Genomic DNA, 13641 nt, shown 5'->3' on the forward strand with positions numbered 1-13641 from the left:
GCCAGACTACTAAAGTGAATCAAGAAGAAAAAAGCTGGGAAGAGAGGAAAGTTTATGTACCTGGCTTAGATATCAGCTCTAGAAACTTAAGCAGCTAAATGGCAAACTTGAGTGCACATCTATGGTTCCTGTCTTGAAAAGCCTAAATGGCATCAACTCATACTGTAACTTAAGCACGTAAGTCACTCTGGAAATGGGACTGTGCCTTCCAAACTGTATGAGCTGAAAGGATTTTTGGTCAGTATAGGCAGCTTTAGATGCTTTGTCCACTGTGACTGAGTGGAGCTATTTCGCCCGCTCGCTTTAGAAAAGTCCATAGGTGGCGCAGCTATGTTGAGCAATGCTGTGGGTCTGGAGAGTATACATTCTTCAGGAACTGCTGCTGTTCAGTAATTCCTTCAAAGTGCACTAACAATTCATTTGTCTGCTTAGCAGTCTTCTGTGTGACACTTACAGTAGTTTAAAGATAATGAAGACCAAGTCAAATAAACAAGGAATGTGCTTTTTTATTATCTTAAGGTTGACAGGGTATAGTAAACGCCTCTTTTCCCAGATGTTCCTTCCTGTCTTTCCCAAATGGCAAACTCACCAGGAAAGAACTCATTGTACTGATTAGTCCTCAAGTCACAATAAAAAATAATTTTCTCTTACTGATACTGCCTGAAGATACTGCCCATTTACATGAAGAATACTCGTACCCATGTCTTTTTCCAGTTCAGCTGGTTTTAGTTAAAGCCTCAAAAGAATACTGAAGAACATTAATGTGTGAATAGATTATATATTTGCTTGTTGGTATTTAAGGGTTGTAGATTATATTCCTTAAATGAGCAGCAGGTTCTGGACAGAGGTACTTAAGAGATTAATTAGTATGGAACATCTGAAGCTAATGGACTTACTGATAAGGCTCCTGTTATGAAAAGAGAAAAGAACAAACCCACAAACATTTTTTTCATCTAAAAGCTGAAAAATCTATGATCAGTCCATTATTTATTTGTTTACCATAGGGCTGACCAACTAAATAGAAAAATATCTCAGTTAAGCAGTCTTCTAAAACCTTTTCCTAGTAGCTATTGCTGTAGTGCTGCACCTCTCTGTTCTCATTTATTGGCTCACTTCTCTAAGATAGGCTAAGATAGTTCTGTGAATACTGCAGGCAAGCTCCCTCTGGGCATTCTGTAGTGCTCATCAAAGAGGTGAGCCTTGTGTGTGCTAGAAAAAGTAATCAGGCTTTGCACCTGGACAAGACATCTAAATGGGAAATAATGGTGCCTGGCTACAGGTCCTCCAAGGCGTCATGTTGGTACTTATGAACTGCAGTCAGAGAGGGGCAACTCATACGAGTATGGAATCATAGAAAGGTTTGGGTTGGAAGGGACCTTAAAGACCATCTAGTTCCACCCCCCCTGCCATGGGCAGGGACACCTTCCACCAGATGAGGTTTCTCAAAGCCCAGTCCAGCCTACCCTTGAACACTGCCAGGGAGGGGGCAGCCACAATGTCTCTGTGTAACCTGTTCCAGTGTCTCACCACCCTCACTGTGAAGAACTTCTTTCTTTCATTTAATCTAAATTAACCCTCTTTCAATTTAAAGCTATTACCCTTTGTCCTATCCCTGCTTGTCCTTGTAAAAAGTCCCTCTCAGCTTTCTTGTAGTCCCCTTTAGGTACTAGAAGGCTGCTATAAGGTCTCCTCAGAGCCTTCTTTTCTCCAGGCTGAACAACCCCAATTCTCTCAGCCTGTCCGCATAGGGGAGGTGCTCCAGCCCCCCAATCATCTTCATGGCCTTCCTCTGGACCAGCTTGAGCAAGTCTATGCCCTTCTTACACTGGGGGCCACAGAGCTGAACACAGTACTGCAGGTGGGTTATCACAAGAGCAGAATAGAGGGGGAGAATCATGTCCGTCAACCTGCTGGCCACACTTCTCTTGATGCAGCCTGGGATACAGTTGGCTTTCAGGGTGCAAGCACACATTGCCGGGTCATGTCAACCCACACCATCAAGTCATTCTCTGCAGGGCTGCTCTCAATCCACTCAGCACCCGGCCTGTATTTGTGCATGGGATTTCCCTGACCCATGTGCAGGACCTTGCACTTGGCCTTGATAAATTTCATGAGGTTTGCACAGACCCACCTCTCAAGCCTGTCAAGGCCCCTCTGGATGGCATCCCTGCCCTCCAGTGTGTTGACTGCACCACACAGCTTGGTGTCATCGGCAAACTTGCTGAGGGTGCACTCAATCCCACTGTCCATGTCTCCAACAAAGATGTTAAACAACACTGGTCCCATTACCAACCCCTGAGGAACACCACTTATCACTGCTCACCACTCATACATTGGGCTGTTGACTGAAACTCTTTGAGTGCAACCAGCCATCCAGTTTCTTATCCACTAAGTGGTCCATCTGTCAAATCCATGTCTTCAAATTAGAAACAGGGATGTCGTGCAGGGCAGTGTCAGATCCACAAGTCCAGATAGATGATGTCAGTATGACAACAAATATTTTGCAAATTGGAATTTTTTTTTCTAATTTTCAGGCAAAAGATACAGCAGACAGAATATGTAGGGGGGGGTTAACAGTTCTTGTTGGCTTACCTTAAATAAATGCGTGATCTAAGATTATTAAGTTGTGCATTTGTTTCATCTGTGGAGCCCTAGCAGGTAATTGTTATTCCTCTCCATTCTCCTTTCTCTTTGCCTATCCTTTTAATCCCTTTTGTTTATATTCATTGTAGCTTGGTTTGAATTAGCATGTGCATTAATTGGAGAGAGAACAGGTCATCCTGTATGTTTGTGCAAGGAGGCCTCTAGTATGAAATAGAGCAATGCTGCAATGCAAGGAGATAATAATAGCAATAAACAAGACTGCATTCAATTAAAACTCTACGATCTGAAGCAATTTAACCATAAATTAGTAAACATTTATTCAGCTCTGAAAAAAATCTCAAACACAAAAAATTAGCATCTTCATTTATTTTTACTTCTGAACAGTTAACTCAGTTTTCAGTCATGCTGAAAACATATACATGTGAATATGAATCAGAAATAGTTATGTTACCATTCAGATTTTATTGGAGAGAGAAGTTTGCGTGACAAAATACAATTTGATTGAAGAAATAATCTACAGGAAAAGATGGGAGGTTGTATAAGCTTTACATTTTTGAGCAGTCAGTTCCCGTAGCCAAGCAGTGTAGCCTTATCGAGGGCAGAACAGGAGTGAATTGGCAGTACATTAGAAAGCATGATTAAAAGAGGGAAAGTTGAAACTACTCTCATGTCAGCTGTTTTCCTCTACAGGATATTGAGCCATTCCTGTCCTAACCAGATACTGATTGCTTAAAACTTAGTCCAGAAGTACTTGTCAAAACCGTTTCCTCAGTTCATTTTGACATGCTGAGCTGTGAGTAGATCCTGAGAACTGTTTGCAATTTAGTGCTGGAGGTATTGGCCTGCTCTTGCTTGTGGCTGTGGGAACAAGATCAGACCCTCCGGAGAGAACATGAAGTGCTTTCACTTTCCAGAAAAACTATCTGAACTTTATAGCTGAGGTTCCTGATCAGCTTCTGTGGACTCGGAGAGGGCTGGAGGATGCTGCCAGGTGCTGCCAGGAGGTTTCTAGTAGCTAGGAAGCTGCAGAGGGTTGGAAGTCTTGCTTCACAGCAGCCATATATCACTCGTCTTCTCATTTCAGTAGGCACACAGCTTGCTGTCGTCACTTCCAGATCCCTTCCTCAGAGTCAGAGGCAGGAAGCATCAGTTTTTCAAGTGAAAAATAAGTGGGAAACAATAATAATGCAACATCGGAATACTATGAGGAGAGCCACGTGATAGAGCAAACGAGCACAAAAGCAGATGGTCTTTCCAAGAAGATGCACAGGATCAGCATACTTCATCCTGTTGCCTCCTTTATAGTCCCGAGCATAAAGGTCTTCCATCTATGGCTTTCTGGTGATAGGTACTAGCTTCAGTGTTATATCCAGATTACGCCCTCTCCACTGTAAAGGAGGTCCTCTTGTTGGTGAGATTGGGCTGCCCACACAAATGGCCACAGGATTCATCTCAGGTGCAGATGAATGTGAGGCAGAGTAGAAATAATGTAAATATCAATAATATTAACAATTTAATTGCTAAGCATGCTTGTGAAAACATTGAGCTAGTATCTGCCTATCTGTTCAGGATCTCCTCTCTGGAGAGGAAAAATCAGAGCCAGAGGAAGGTTAATCTGTGAGAGGAATAAGGCTTTGGAAATCAGGAGATAAAAAAAGAGAGGTCCGCTCTTCCTAGGCATGATAGGAGGTCAGTAGGTAACTTCTGCTGATTTAAGTAGCACTGTTACGTCAGGGGATAGCAGGAGAAGGGGGAAGATCAAGTTTTGACCACCTGCACACCAAAGTGTTGAAGGTGGAACTCTGGTCCTGCACTGTTTATTTTCGTGCATAATAAAGTTGCTGCAAAATAGCCAAACATGAGCTGAGTGGAATGGGTCCTTCAAGGTATCAAGCTGTACCAATTTAAACTGGCCATAATGCGTATTACCCTTTAATGCAAAGTCAGTCAGTCGTTTTATATTCATAGTTATAGATTTTCTATCAAAATCAGTTTGTATTTCTCTGCTGTTATTTTTTAAGTACATGATTGACATAAATAATACTGAATCTTTAAATCAGTTGAAGAGTAATTTGCTTTAGAGAAGAATACCTATGACAATTGCAAAATGACTTCAGGTAACTTGAGAAATGACACAGATTTAGGGAACCTTGGGTTTTGCTTCTAACACTAATTCTTCTTTGGCCTTGTTAGTTGGTTGACTGCAGCTTCTGATTTTTGAGTACTCCAGTTTGGGTAGGTTTGGTTTGTTTAAAAGTGCTGATAACCCCAGGTCTAAGTGGGTTCCTAAAAGCTGCAGCACTTGTTCAAGTGAAAACTAATGGCAACACAGAATTGTTAGCAAGCAAAACAAAGATTATTTGGGAAACTAAGTTATCATCAGGGATCTGCCAAGCATAGCATATGTATAACAAGACTTCACAGGGCACCTAGAAGTATAAAAACAAAAAGTACATTATATGCAATAAGTCCTATGTGCAAATATTTATTTGGATGACATTCACATATTTACATAATGAATTTTTTATTCATCATTTCTTAAACTAATACTGATGGTATTGATTGACCTTTGTTGAAAGTAGGAGTAAATAAGATGTTAATTACATTAATGGGTATTGCATATTATCAGAACTTGTGGGGTTTTCTATCAGAATATTCTCTAATATGTGCTGCAGCACAACAGAAAACTGAAACTTATGAGCTCTACATTCCCAAGAAATGAATGTAGACCTAGGAAAAAATTAATCTTTTTTCTTCAAGTTTGGGTGGTCAATAATGAAGTTTTACCACATGCTTAGAAGACTTGTTTGAGATAGTATGCTAATGGTTAGGAAAAAAATGAGAGATTCCCACAGCCATTAACACAACCGTACTCTCATTCAGCCCTACTTCTGCAAGACATCCAGTAATATAAGCAGTACAAGGTGATGATACGTATTTCAGGCTAGCATGTACAGAGCAAGAATCAAATATAAGCATTTGTGAAAAGTATATAAACTGTTCTTACGCTTGCTAGAAGCAACAATACTGTCAATGTTTAAAATTTATCAGATTATATTTCACTTCAAATGAGAGTCATCTCTTAACCTTCTGAGGACTGACTGTAATGGATATTATAAATATGGATTTGTGAACAAGTGTCTCAGTCATATATTAGAAGATCTGTGCTAGTTTACCCAAGGCTGAAAGAAAACAGCAGTATGTTCAGTCCTTTGCAAAGATTATTTCTGCTTTTCTACTTTTTCTTTTTTCAACACTGATTTTTCTTAATTAAATCAATGGGGGTTATGCAGTATCCTGTTTTTATCTATTTTATATTGAATTACAGGATTAATAGCAACATTGAATTACAGGATTAATAGCAATAGTAAATTTCAGATTTACTGTGCTTCTCACACCTCGCCAGTTTTATGTATCATGTTTGTTCATCTACATGACCATATTTTCTCTTAGCTATTTTGCTAAAACAGCAGGAAAGCTAAGACCTATTTTTTCCCCATTGTTCTTTTTTTACACATTTATATTTTTTTCCTGTGCATTACTCTACTGAAACATAAAACTAGATAAGGCGGTGAAGTCTGGCACCAGTAAGGTAGTAAGTGGTGAAAACCATGTGCGTGATTGTGCTCTCCCGGTGTAATTGCAGCAGTGCAAAACCCACCTGAATTCAGTGCATTTGCTGATGAGATGGACCAGCAAGGGAAGAGAACCAGGACCCATGTCTAGACCTAGCCTGTGAGCACTAGAGAAACAAAATGCACAGGGGAATCATGGTGTTTTTCCCTTCATCCCTGCAGTAAAACCCAGAGAGGGTAGCCCTGCAGAGCATCCCCTGGTACAAGCAGGATCTGAGGACCCAAAGCAAACTTGCTCCCCAGCAGCCGCAGCCAGCACTGCCCTTGCCTCTAATTAATGGCTTCCTTCCACCTGCACAGCTGACACAGGTCCCGCCTCAGCCCTGCAGAAGCTCGGCAGAGGGACGAAGGGCCAAGGGTGCAGAAGGAAGCGCCTCCCGCGTCTGCAATGCCGGGGTCGGAGGGCAATGGCTCTTGGAGGGCAGCAGCCGTCACTGTGCCTTCCAAAACCACTGGAGAGAATGAAAAGCCAAGGACCGGGAATCTGGGCGTTGCATTTTTCAGGAGTGCTGAATAAACATGGGAATGTGTATTTAAAGAAATTACCCAGCTTAAATAAACAACTGGGATAACGCGTTGGGTAATTAGATTTTCATAATCACCAGCTATGCCTTAATTTTAGGGTCAAGGAAGACCTGGAAATGACCTCGCTAATGATTAATAGGCTTTAGTAAACTGGTGGCTCTCCAAGGTGGACAGATGGAGCTTCCTTTTGAGAGTTTTCAAACAAATATTGCATTAATCTGGTTTGGTCTCTGATAAAATCTGCTTCTATAAAAGTATTATTAAAATATTCCAGTGGATTCTGATCAGTGGACTTGTTCCTATTACCCAATTGAAAAGAGGGCCATGAGTATGTAGTAAGACCTCCCTCTGGGATACTAGACAATACACAGACACAAGTGGTTTCCTGGTTGTATTTATTCACATACGCAGTGATGAGGTGGCCGTCCCAGCTGGGGAAACTTCAGAAGAGTTAATCTTATGCTGATTTTAATGTAGTGTTTGTCACAAATCTTTGCAGTTCCTCAGATTCCTCACATGATGCTCCTCCCCATGAAGACACGACCTCGAGGAGATGCTGGGGGAGGTCTTTCATTAAAAATCTTCTCTAATTTGGCCCAGACTATTAAAATAGGGAACATAAATAATATAAAGTTATTTAAAAGGTAAAAAAGGGTTGTAAATATTCAGAAATAAGGGAAAACCCGTGTGTATGACTCCTTCACTCTAATTTGAAATGGAAAGATACCCATATGTAGTCAGGAGATACACATATATCTATATGTCCAAGTAATAAAAGTTGTCTGACTTGAAGTGTCACTGGTCTGATTGTGATTTCTTTATTGGAGACAAGGGATAGTTACCAAAGATGGTCTTTGCTTTAGGTGGTATGCCCTTGTTGCTCTGTGGCCAGCCTTGTGCAGTTCTCCAATAAGGTGGGAAAAAGTGGACTCACTACCTAACCTCTTTCCACCCAGGCAGAAAAAGAGAAGAGTATTCTTGCTTTCTTCTCTTTTCTACAGAAAGTGAACAATTTAACTGTTGGAGAAACACAGAGCAGGATCTGAGACTATAAGCATCTTCTCTTAGGACATACAAGCAAATGGTGGGTTCAGGCCCTCCCTCATCTTTCAAGACAAGGCGCAATATGTCCTGTTTGCAGCCCTATTCCTTAGCATGGTCTTGAATGCAATAAAGAAGTCTGCATGATTAATGTTGGTAATAGTTATTATTGTTAATGTAAACACTATTAAAATCTTTTTATCGACTGGTGCATACTTCTTCAAAAGTGTTCTTTGAGATGCCTGGTTTTATGTACCTTCAGAGTTATTATCTAGTGTATATCCTCTTATGGACATGCTAAAAAGACTGCTATCCCTTAGGTAATTATTTTTTGACCTATATTCAGTTTTTATTCGATGTGTAGCTTTTAATGTGTTAAATATGCAGCTAAAAACTCTTTCGTCTTTCCCAAGTTATTTGATTCTCAACACTGGTTTTCATCAATAATCCCCATAAATGGTAAAAGCTGTAAACTCAAAGTTATAATTAGATCAGGTATATCTTTTGTTGTTTTTAAAAAGGAAATAGCTTTTTTTGCCAAGACTGTCAGTTATAACAATATAAAAGCCAAAGAAAATATTAATATTTTCACTGTACTTTGTTACTGAACAATACAAATATTTTTCCTCTATATTAGGAAATCTCAGTAGGCTCTCTCAGAAATATGCCTGGGTCTAAATCACTACCCATTTCTCAACCCAAGGTAGCCTAAACAGTTTTGGAGACATTCATTGCACACTTCTGTGGATTTCTGGATTGTTTTCAAAAGATTGCATTTGCAATGTACACCCTGAGAGCCACCTGTTTGAGAGACTGCTTTTTTCCACTGAATAAATAGCTAGTTGTGGTCAGAAGAGGTGCTTTCACAGGAGAGTTTTTGTGAGAAAGCAGTCTAACAGGATGTTTTCCTAGAGAAGCAGAGTGGAGCTGGGGGACTGGCCTCCCCTGTTCACCTCCCAGGCTGTCACGGCTCTGGGTTTGGTATGAGCTCTGGTACTGTCAACTGGGGCATTGGTGCGATGTAGGGTGTGTAGCAAGCCACAGAGCACTACTGGTAGTCTGAGCATATGTCAGTTACTAGTCATTTCTGCTCTGGGTGCTATTTCACTTCTGCCTACCTCCTAGCAAAATTAGCAGAATCATACCCCACCTACTTCCCTCTGCCAACAGAAATTGTTCCCATCTACCCCTGGAGGCAGCCAGCTGCCTGCGGCTGCCTCAGCTCCATCTTGCCTCTCCCACCTCTGCTTCTGTTGCTGACTCACTGTTACCATCTGTGGGCCTGGGCAGCAAAGCTTTTGCTATCACCCACCTGTGGCCTAAGCTGAAGTAGGCTTATGGACACTTACGGAGATTCACCGATTCCACCAGGTGATCTTGTCTCTTGGCCATTGTTGCTTTGTGTTCTGATAAGTGACAGGTGAATGACTGAAGTAATTTCTATTCATTCAGACTGATATGATATATATGGTTTAATTTAAAATAAAATTAGTAAAGGACTTGCTGACATGTATAAGAGGAAGGGAAATGCATCAAAGTGTCACAACAACAAAAAAAAAGAGTGTCATGTTCAGATGGTTAAAAAGAAGAAAACAATAAACCCTAAGAATACTTATTCTGATTGAAGAAGATCAGAAAGCAGAGCAGCAACACCAGCACCAAGTAAGGAGTCACAGTGTCTGAAAAGACAAGTAATTTGCTCAAATATGTGTGCATACAAATACCTATGGGCCACCACTAAATAATGAAAGGGCAATAAAGAGCAAGTATTAATACAAGCAACTTTTGCTGCAGACTAGAGGAAAAGATTCCCCCAATAGTAATAGCACTTGCTTCACAGATAATATCTGATGATGTCTGTATGATATTTATAATATGTGGTATTACTGTAAAAGGGACATTGTAACTTAACAACATCCCAATGTCCAGAACAGTGTTCAGTCACGCTCACCCAGCAGGAGTTCTCCTGCTGATAAGAAATGCACTCAACCACACAAAGTACTAGTAGGAAAACTGGAGTCACTGGATAATAGATTAACAAGTAAATGGTTAATCACTGGCAAGGTGTAGAGCTGTATTCTCATCTAACAGGATGACTATTAGGAGAAACTTGAGACAGAGATTTTATGTTGTGGTTGCATATATCCAAGCGTGGTAGAGCAACTAATAACTTGAAGAACTCCCCTGTAAGCATACATTAACGGAGAGATGATAATCTGCAGGGATAGGAATGAAACTTCCATTGTCATATCTCTCTGTGTGCATCGGCTGCTTGGTAAATGTTAGAAACGTTTACCCTGAGCTGGGCATCTGTAGCTGAACCTTACAGTTTTACAGTACTGATTTCTGATTAGTAAACACAGAAACTTTGATTAATGCCTACAGATGTGTGTTTAGTCATCACAATTCACAGAGCATGGATTTACTGCAGTCAGTATGCCTAAAGTTAAAGGGGTTGACTAGGTAACATTTGATCAATGGGTTGAAGCCATGAAAAAAGACAGTTTTCTTAAGCGTTGTTTGGATAAAGCAGCAAAAACAATAGTGCTCGTACCAAGCACATAGAAGCGTGCTTTATTTGTATTTTCACGGCTCAAAGGTGTTGAATCCAATTTTATTTTCCTGTAGAAATGTGAAATGTTGATAGATTTTATTGTCCTGCAATAGAAGTTTGGCTTTTCTGAATAAGTCTGTGACCATTCCTCCTCCTGGGATGCAGCTCATTCACTGTGGTTTATTGCCTCTCCCTTGTCTCCTATCTAACATGAGACATTATCCACTGTCTTGATAGTAACAATGTTTGCGCTGCCTTTCCACTTATTTCTGCTGATTTTATCACATTTTTCCCATCCTTTCTTTATATTTAATTTGAGTAGATTCTTAAATGTATAGCCAGCATAACTGTGAATTTATTTCCAGGTTGTTATATGTATCAGTTAGAACTATATCCCCTTTTTTTTCTGTGAAGCATTTCTTACTTACCAAGATATCACTTTCACATTTGACATCCATAACAATTAAGCAGCATATAGGGAGCAGTTTCTACTTGTAAGAATAATCCAAATAGTTGCTCCCTCGCACGCTGTTCTTGCAGTATTCATTGTTAGATTCAGGAGGTAGAATGATATGTAAAATCTTGGTTTTCTCTCCACCCAGTGCTTCCAGTGAAACCAGGCTTGCAGACTTTGCAGACCCAAATCTCCCAGTCACTATACAGAAAGTCAGTGTGCATAAGTAACTCAGGATCAGCTGCATGAGTATGGGACTTACAGTAACACAGATCTGATAGAACTGTTTTAATTATTTTGTAACACAGACGAGGATCCAATGTCTCACTGACTTTGGATATGAGCAGTTTGGGAAGTGTTGAACCTTTCGTCGCTGTGCCAACCCCACGAGAAAAAGTAGCAATGGAATATCTACAGTCAGCCAGCCGTGTCCTGACAAGGCAGCAGCTTCAAGATGCAGTTGCGTGTTCTCATTTACTTCAAACAGAATTCATGGTGAGTTTAACAACAAGCTTTAAATGAGGATTTTTGACATAAATGGTACAAACAGAAACCGTGTGGAAAAACTAAGTGGGGAACAATTTAATGTCGAAGTACAAATCGTTTCCAAAGGGCAGATTAGATAGTTTCACGATGGTATTTTATGTTTATGCACTAAAGACAGGTAAATAATGGATAATACAGATTCCTCATGGTTTGAAGTTCCATTCATAGACAGGATAAATGTCATTTAGAGCTATAGTACAAACAGACAGGACTGTGACACTGTGACAGTTTCAAAGAGATCATAAAGGCTGTGATGACAGAAAACACAGTAACAATTGGGAGATTTTGTTCATTCTCATGTAAACATCATGTATGTTTGCAATTTGAAGACTAGATTTTTTAGTCACTATAAATTACTTTTTGGAGCAGAAACACCCACAGTCAGTCAGTCAAAAATATCTTTAACAAGCACTCCATACACCAAGGCTAATATACTCAAGACCAAAAAATCTGATGTGTCCTACGAGTGTATTTAATAATAAAAGAGGTAAGAATCTAAAATAAAGACAGTGGCTCGGTAGAAACAAGTCAGAGGCGAAAAACTCAGTCAGGGAAAACATACTATTACATATTACTTGAAGAAGACCTAAAAAGACTGGTATTGGAAATCAGCCAGATGAAAGAGGCTATCAGAAATAAGGAGACACTTTTTGCAAAAGGGAAATAGAATAGAGCATAAACTAAAATCAGTTGAATATGAAAGCTGAATAAGGCAGGCCAAAAAAGGCTTTGAATTAAAAAAAAAAAAAAAAGCTCATAACTTCATTTTTAAATAGAACAAAGCATGAAGCTTACCAAAGAATACAAGGATCAATAGATGATCAAAAGGGTAGAAAAGGTATTTAGAGAAGTTGAAGCAATAGGAGAGAGTTGACTGCATTATTTGCTTTTGTGTTGATCACAGAAGAATTTAGGGAATTTCCTACCTCTGTGGCAGGAATTAGATCAGGTCACTGGAGGATATGTCTGATACTGAAGCGTTAATGTATGTGATTCTAGAAGAAATCAGTAAAATGAATAAGAATAAGCTAGCATTATTCTTATTCATTTTCATTATTCACTGGAATAAGCTAGTATTCACCCAGGAATCCTAAAGGAGTTTGTATGTGCAATAATTGATGTATTAACTGGGCAGATGTAACCTAGCACTTGGGCCCCAGCAGCTGAGGAATCAGAGGGCTGAAGGTAACTTGAGTTTTTCAGATGGGCTCCAGAAGAAATAAGAAATACGAAGTGCAGGCCTAGCAATCTGATGTCTAAATCAAAGAAATTGAAAGGAAATATGATACAGAAGCCAATAGATATACTAACAAATGCAATACAGTGGGGAATAATCAACACAGTGTAGCACTGGAAGGATTGGTGGCTTTTCAGAGTACAAGGAGATCACCAGTGGAGTCCCAGAGCTCAGTTCTGGAGCTGATACTGACCAATCAAGATGCTCTTAAGACATCTGGAAAAGGGAATACATAGTAAGGTGGCAAAGTTTGATGATAACATTGAATTACCGAAGGTAGTAAAATTAAAAATAGACTTCAGAGAAATTACAGAAGGATTCTATGATGGTGATAAAGCAGAATAAATTCAGGGTTGATAAATAAGATGTTATGTGTTTGCAAGAAAATAGTTTTTTATACTTTGATGAGTTCTGGAAAACAAAGCTGAGAAACTTGGGAAAAGAAGTAGAGAATAGTATAGGGAACATCTTTATGATATTGGAAAAATCTATCTTGCATTCACATGCTGCTCTGATCTCTCCATCTTAAAGCACAATCAGAGACTAGAGCAGCTTCTGTATCATGAGATACTAAATAGACAAGGACTATTCTGCCTAGAAGAGACTGTGAGAGCCTCTAACAGAAGCCTATAAAATCATAAGAGCAAGGAGAGGGTGAATATAAAGTGATTACTTACGGTTTTTCAAGCTAAAAGAACAGTATCAGGTGACTAGTGCAATACAAAGAAAAGCTTGTCCTGTTCCAGTTCCCCCAGATGCCTTGCTACCAACTACTATCGGAGGGTACCAGAGAGGAGGAAACTCACATAACCAAGTATCCAAACCAACCTTAGCTGAACTTTTTTAGCTTTTACAACTCATTAGCAAACTAAACTAAACAAGCAAAGCTTTTAAAGACTTGTTTAATAAATTTAATTCAATAAATAGAGCCACAAAGAAATGTGTATCCTAACAAGTCATGTAAGAGCAGGAAGACCAATACAACCCCTTGAGCATACTACGGGTCTAACAAAAACATACAAACAATTCAGTTCTTATTACATGT

The 13641-nt window shown here is 39.6% G+C and overlaps 1 protein-coding gene across 5 annotated transcripts in view; it reads left to right on the forward strand.

The window, feature by feature from the left end:
• The window catches only part of PTPRR (protein tyrosine phosphatase, receptor type R), a 159516-nt gene that overhangs the window by 112661 nt on the left and 33214 nt on the right, over positions 1–13641 (forward strand). For all 5 annotated transcript variants that reach the window (XM_026867828.1, XM_026867832.1, XM_026867829.1 and 2 more), the window contains one exon: positions 11122–11308. In XM_026867828.1, the coding sequence (XP_026723629.1) occupies positions 11122–11308 (187 nt within the window). The remainder of the gene's footprint in view (positions 1–11121; positions 11309–13641) is intronic.

This window comes from Athene cunicularia (genome assembly GCF_003259725.1).
Source record: "Athene cunicularia isolate RWA chromosome 1 unlocalized genomic scaffold, athCun1 chr1_part2, whole genome shotgun sequence".
Taxonomy (NCBI): Eukaryota; Metazoa; Chordata; class Aves; order Strigiformes; family Strigidae; genus Athene; species Athene cunicularia.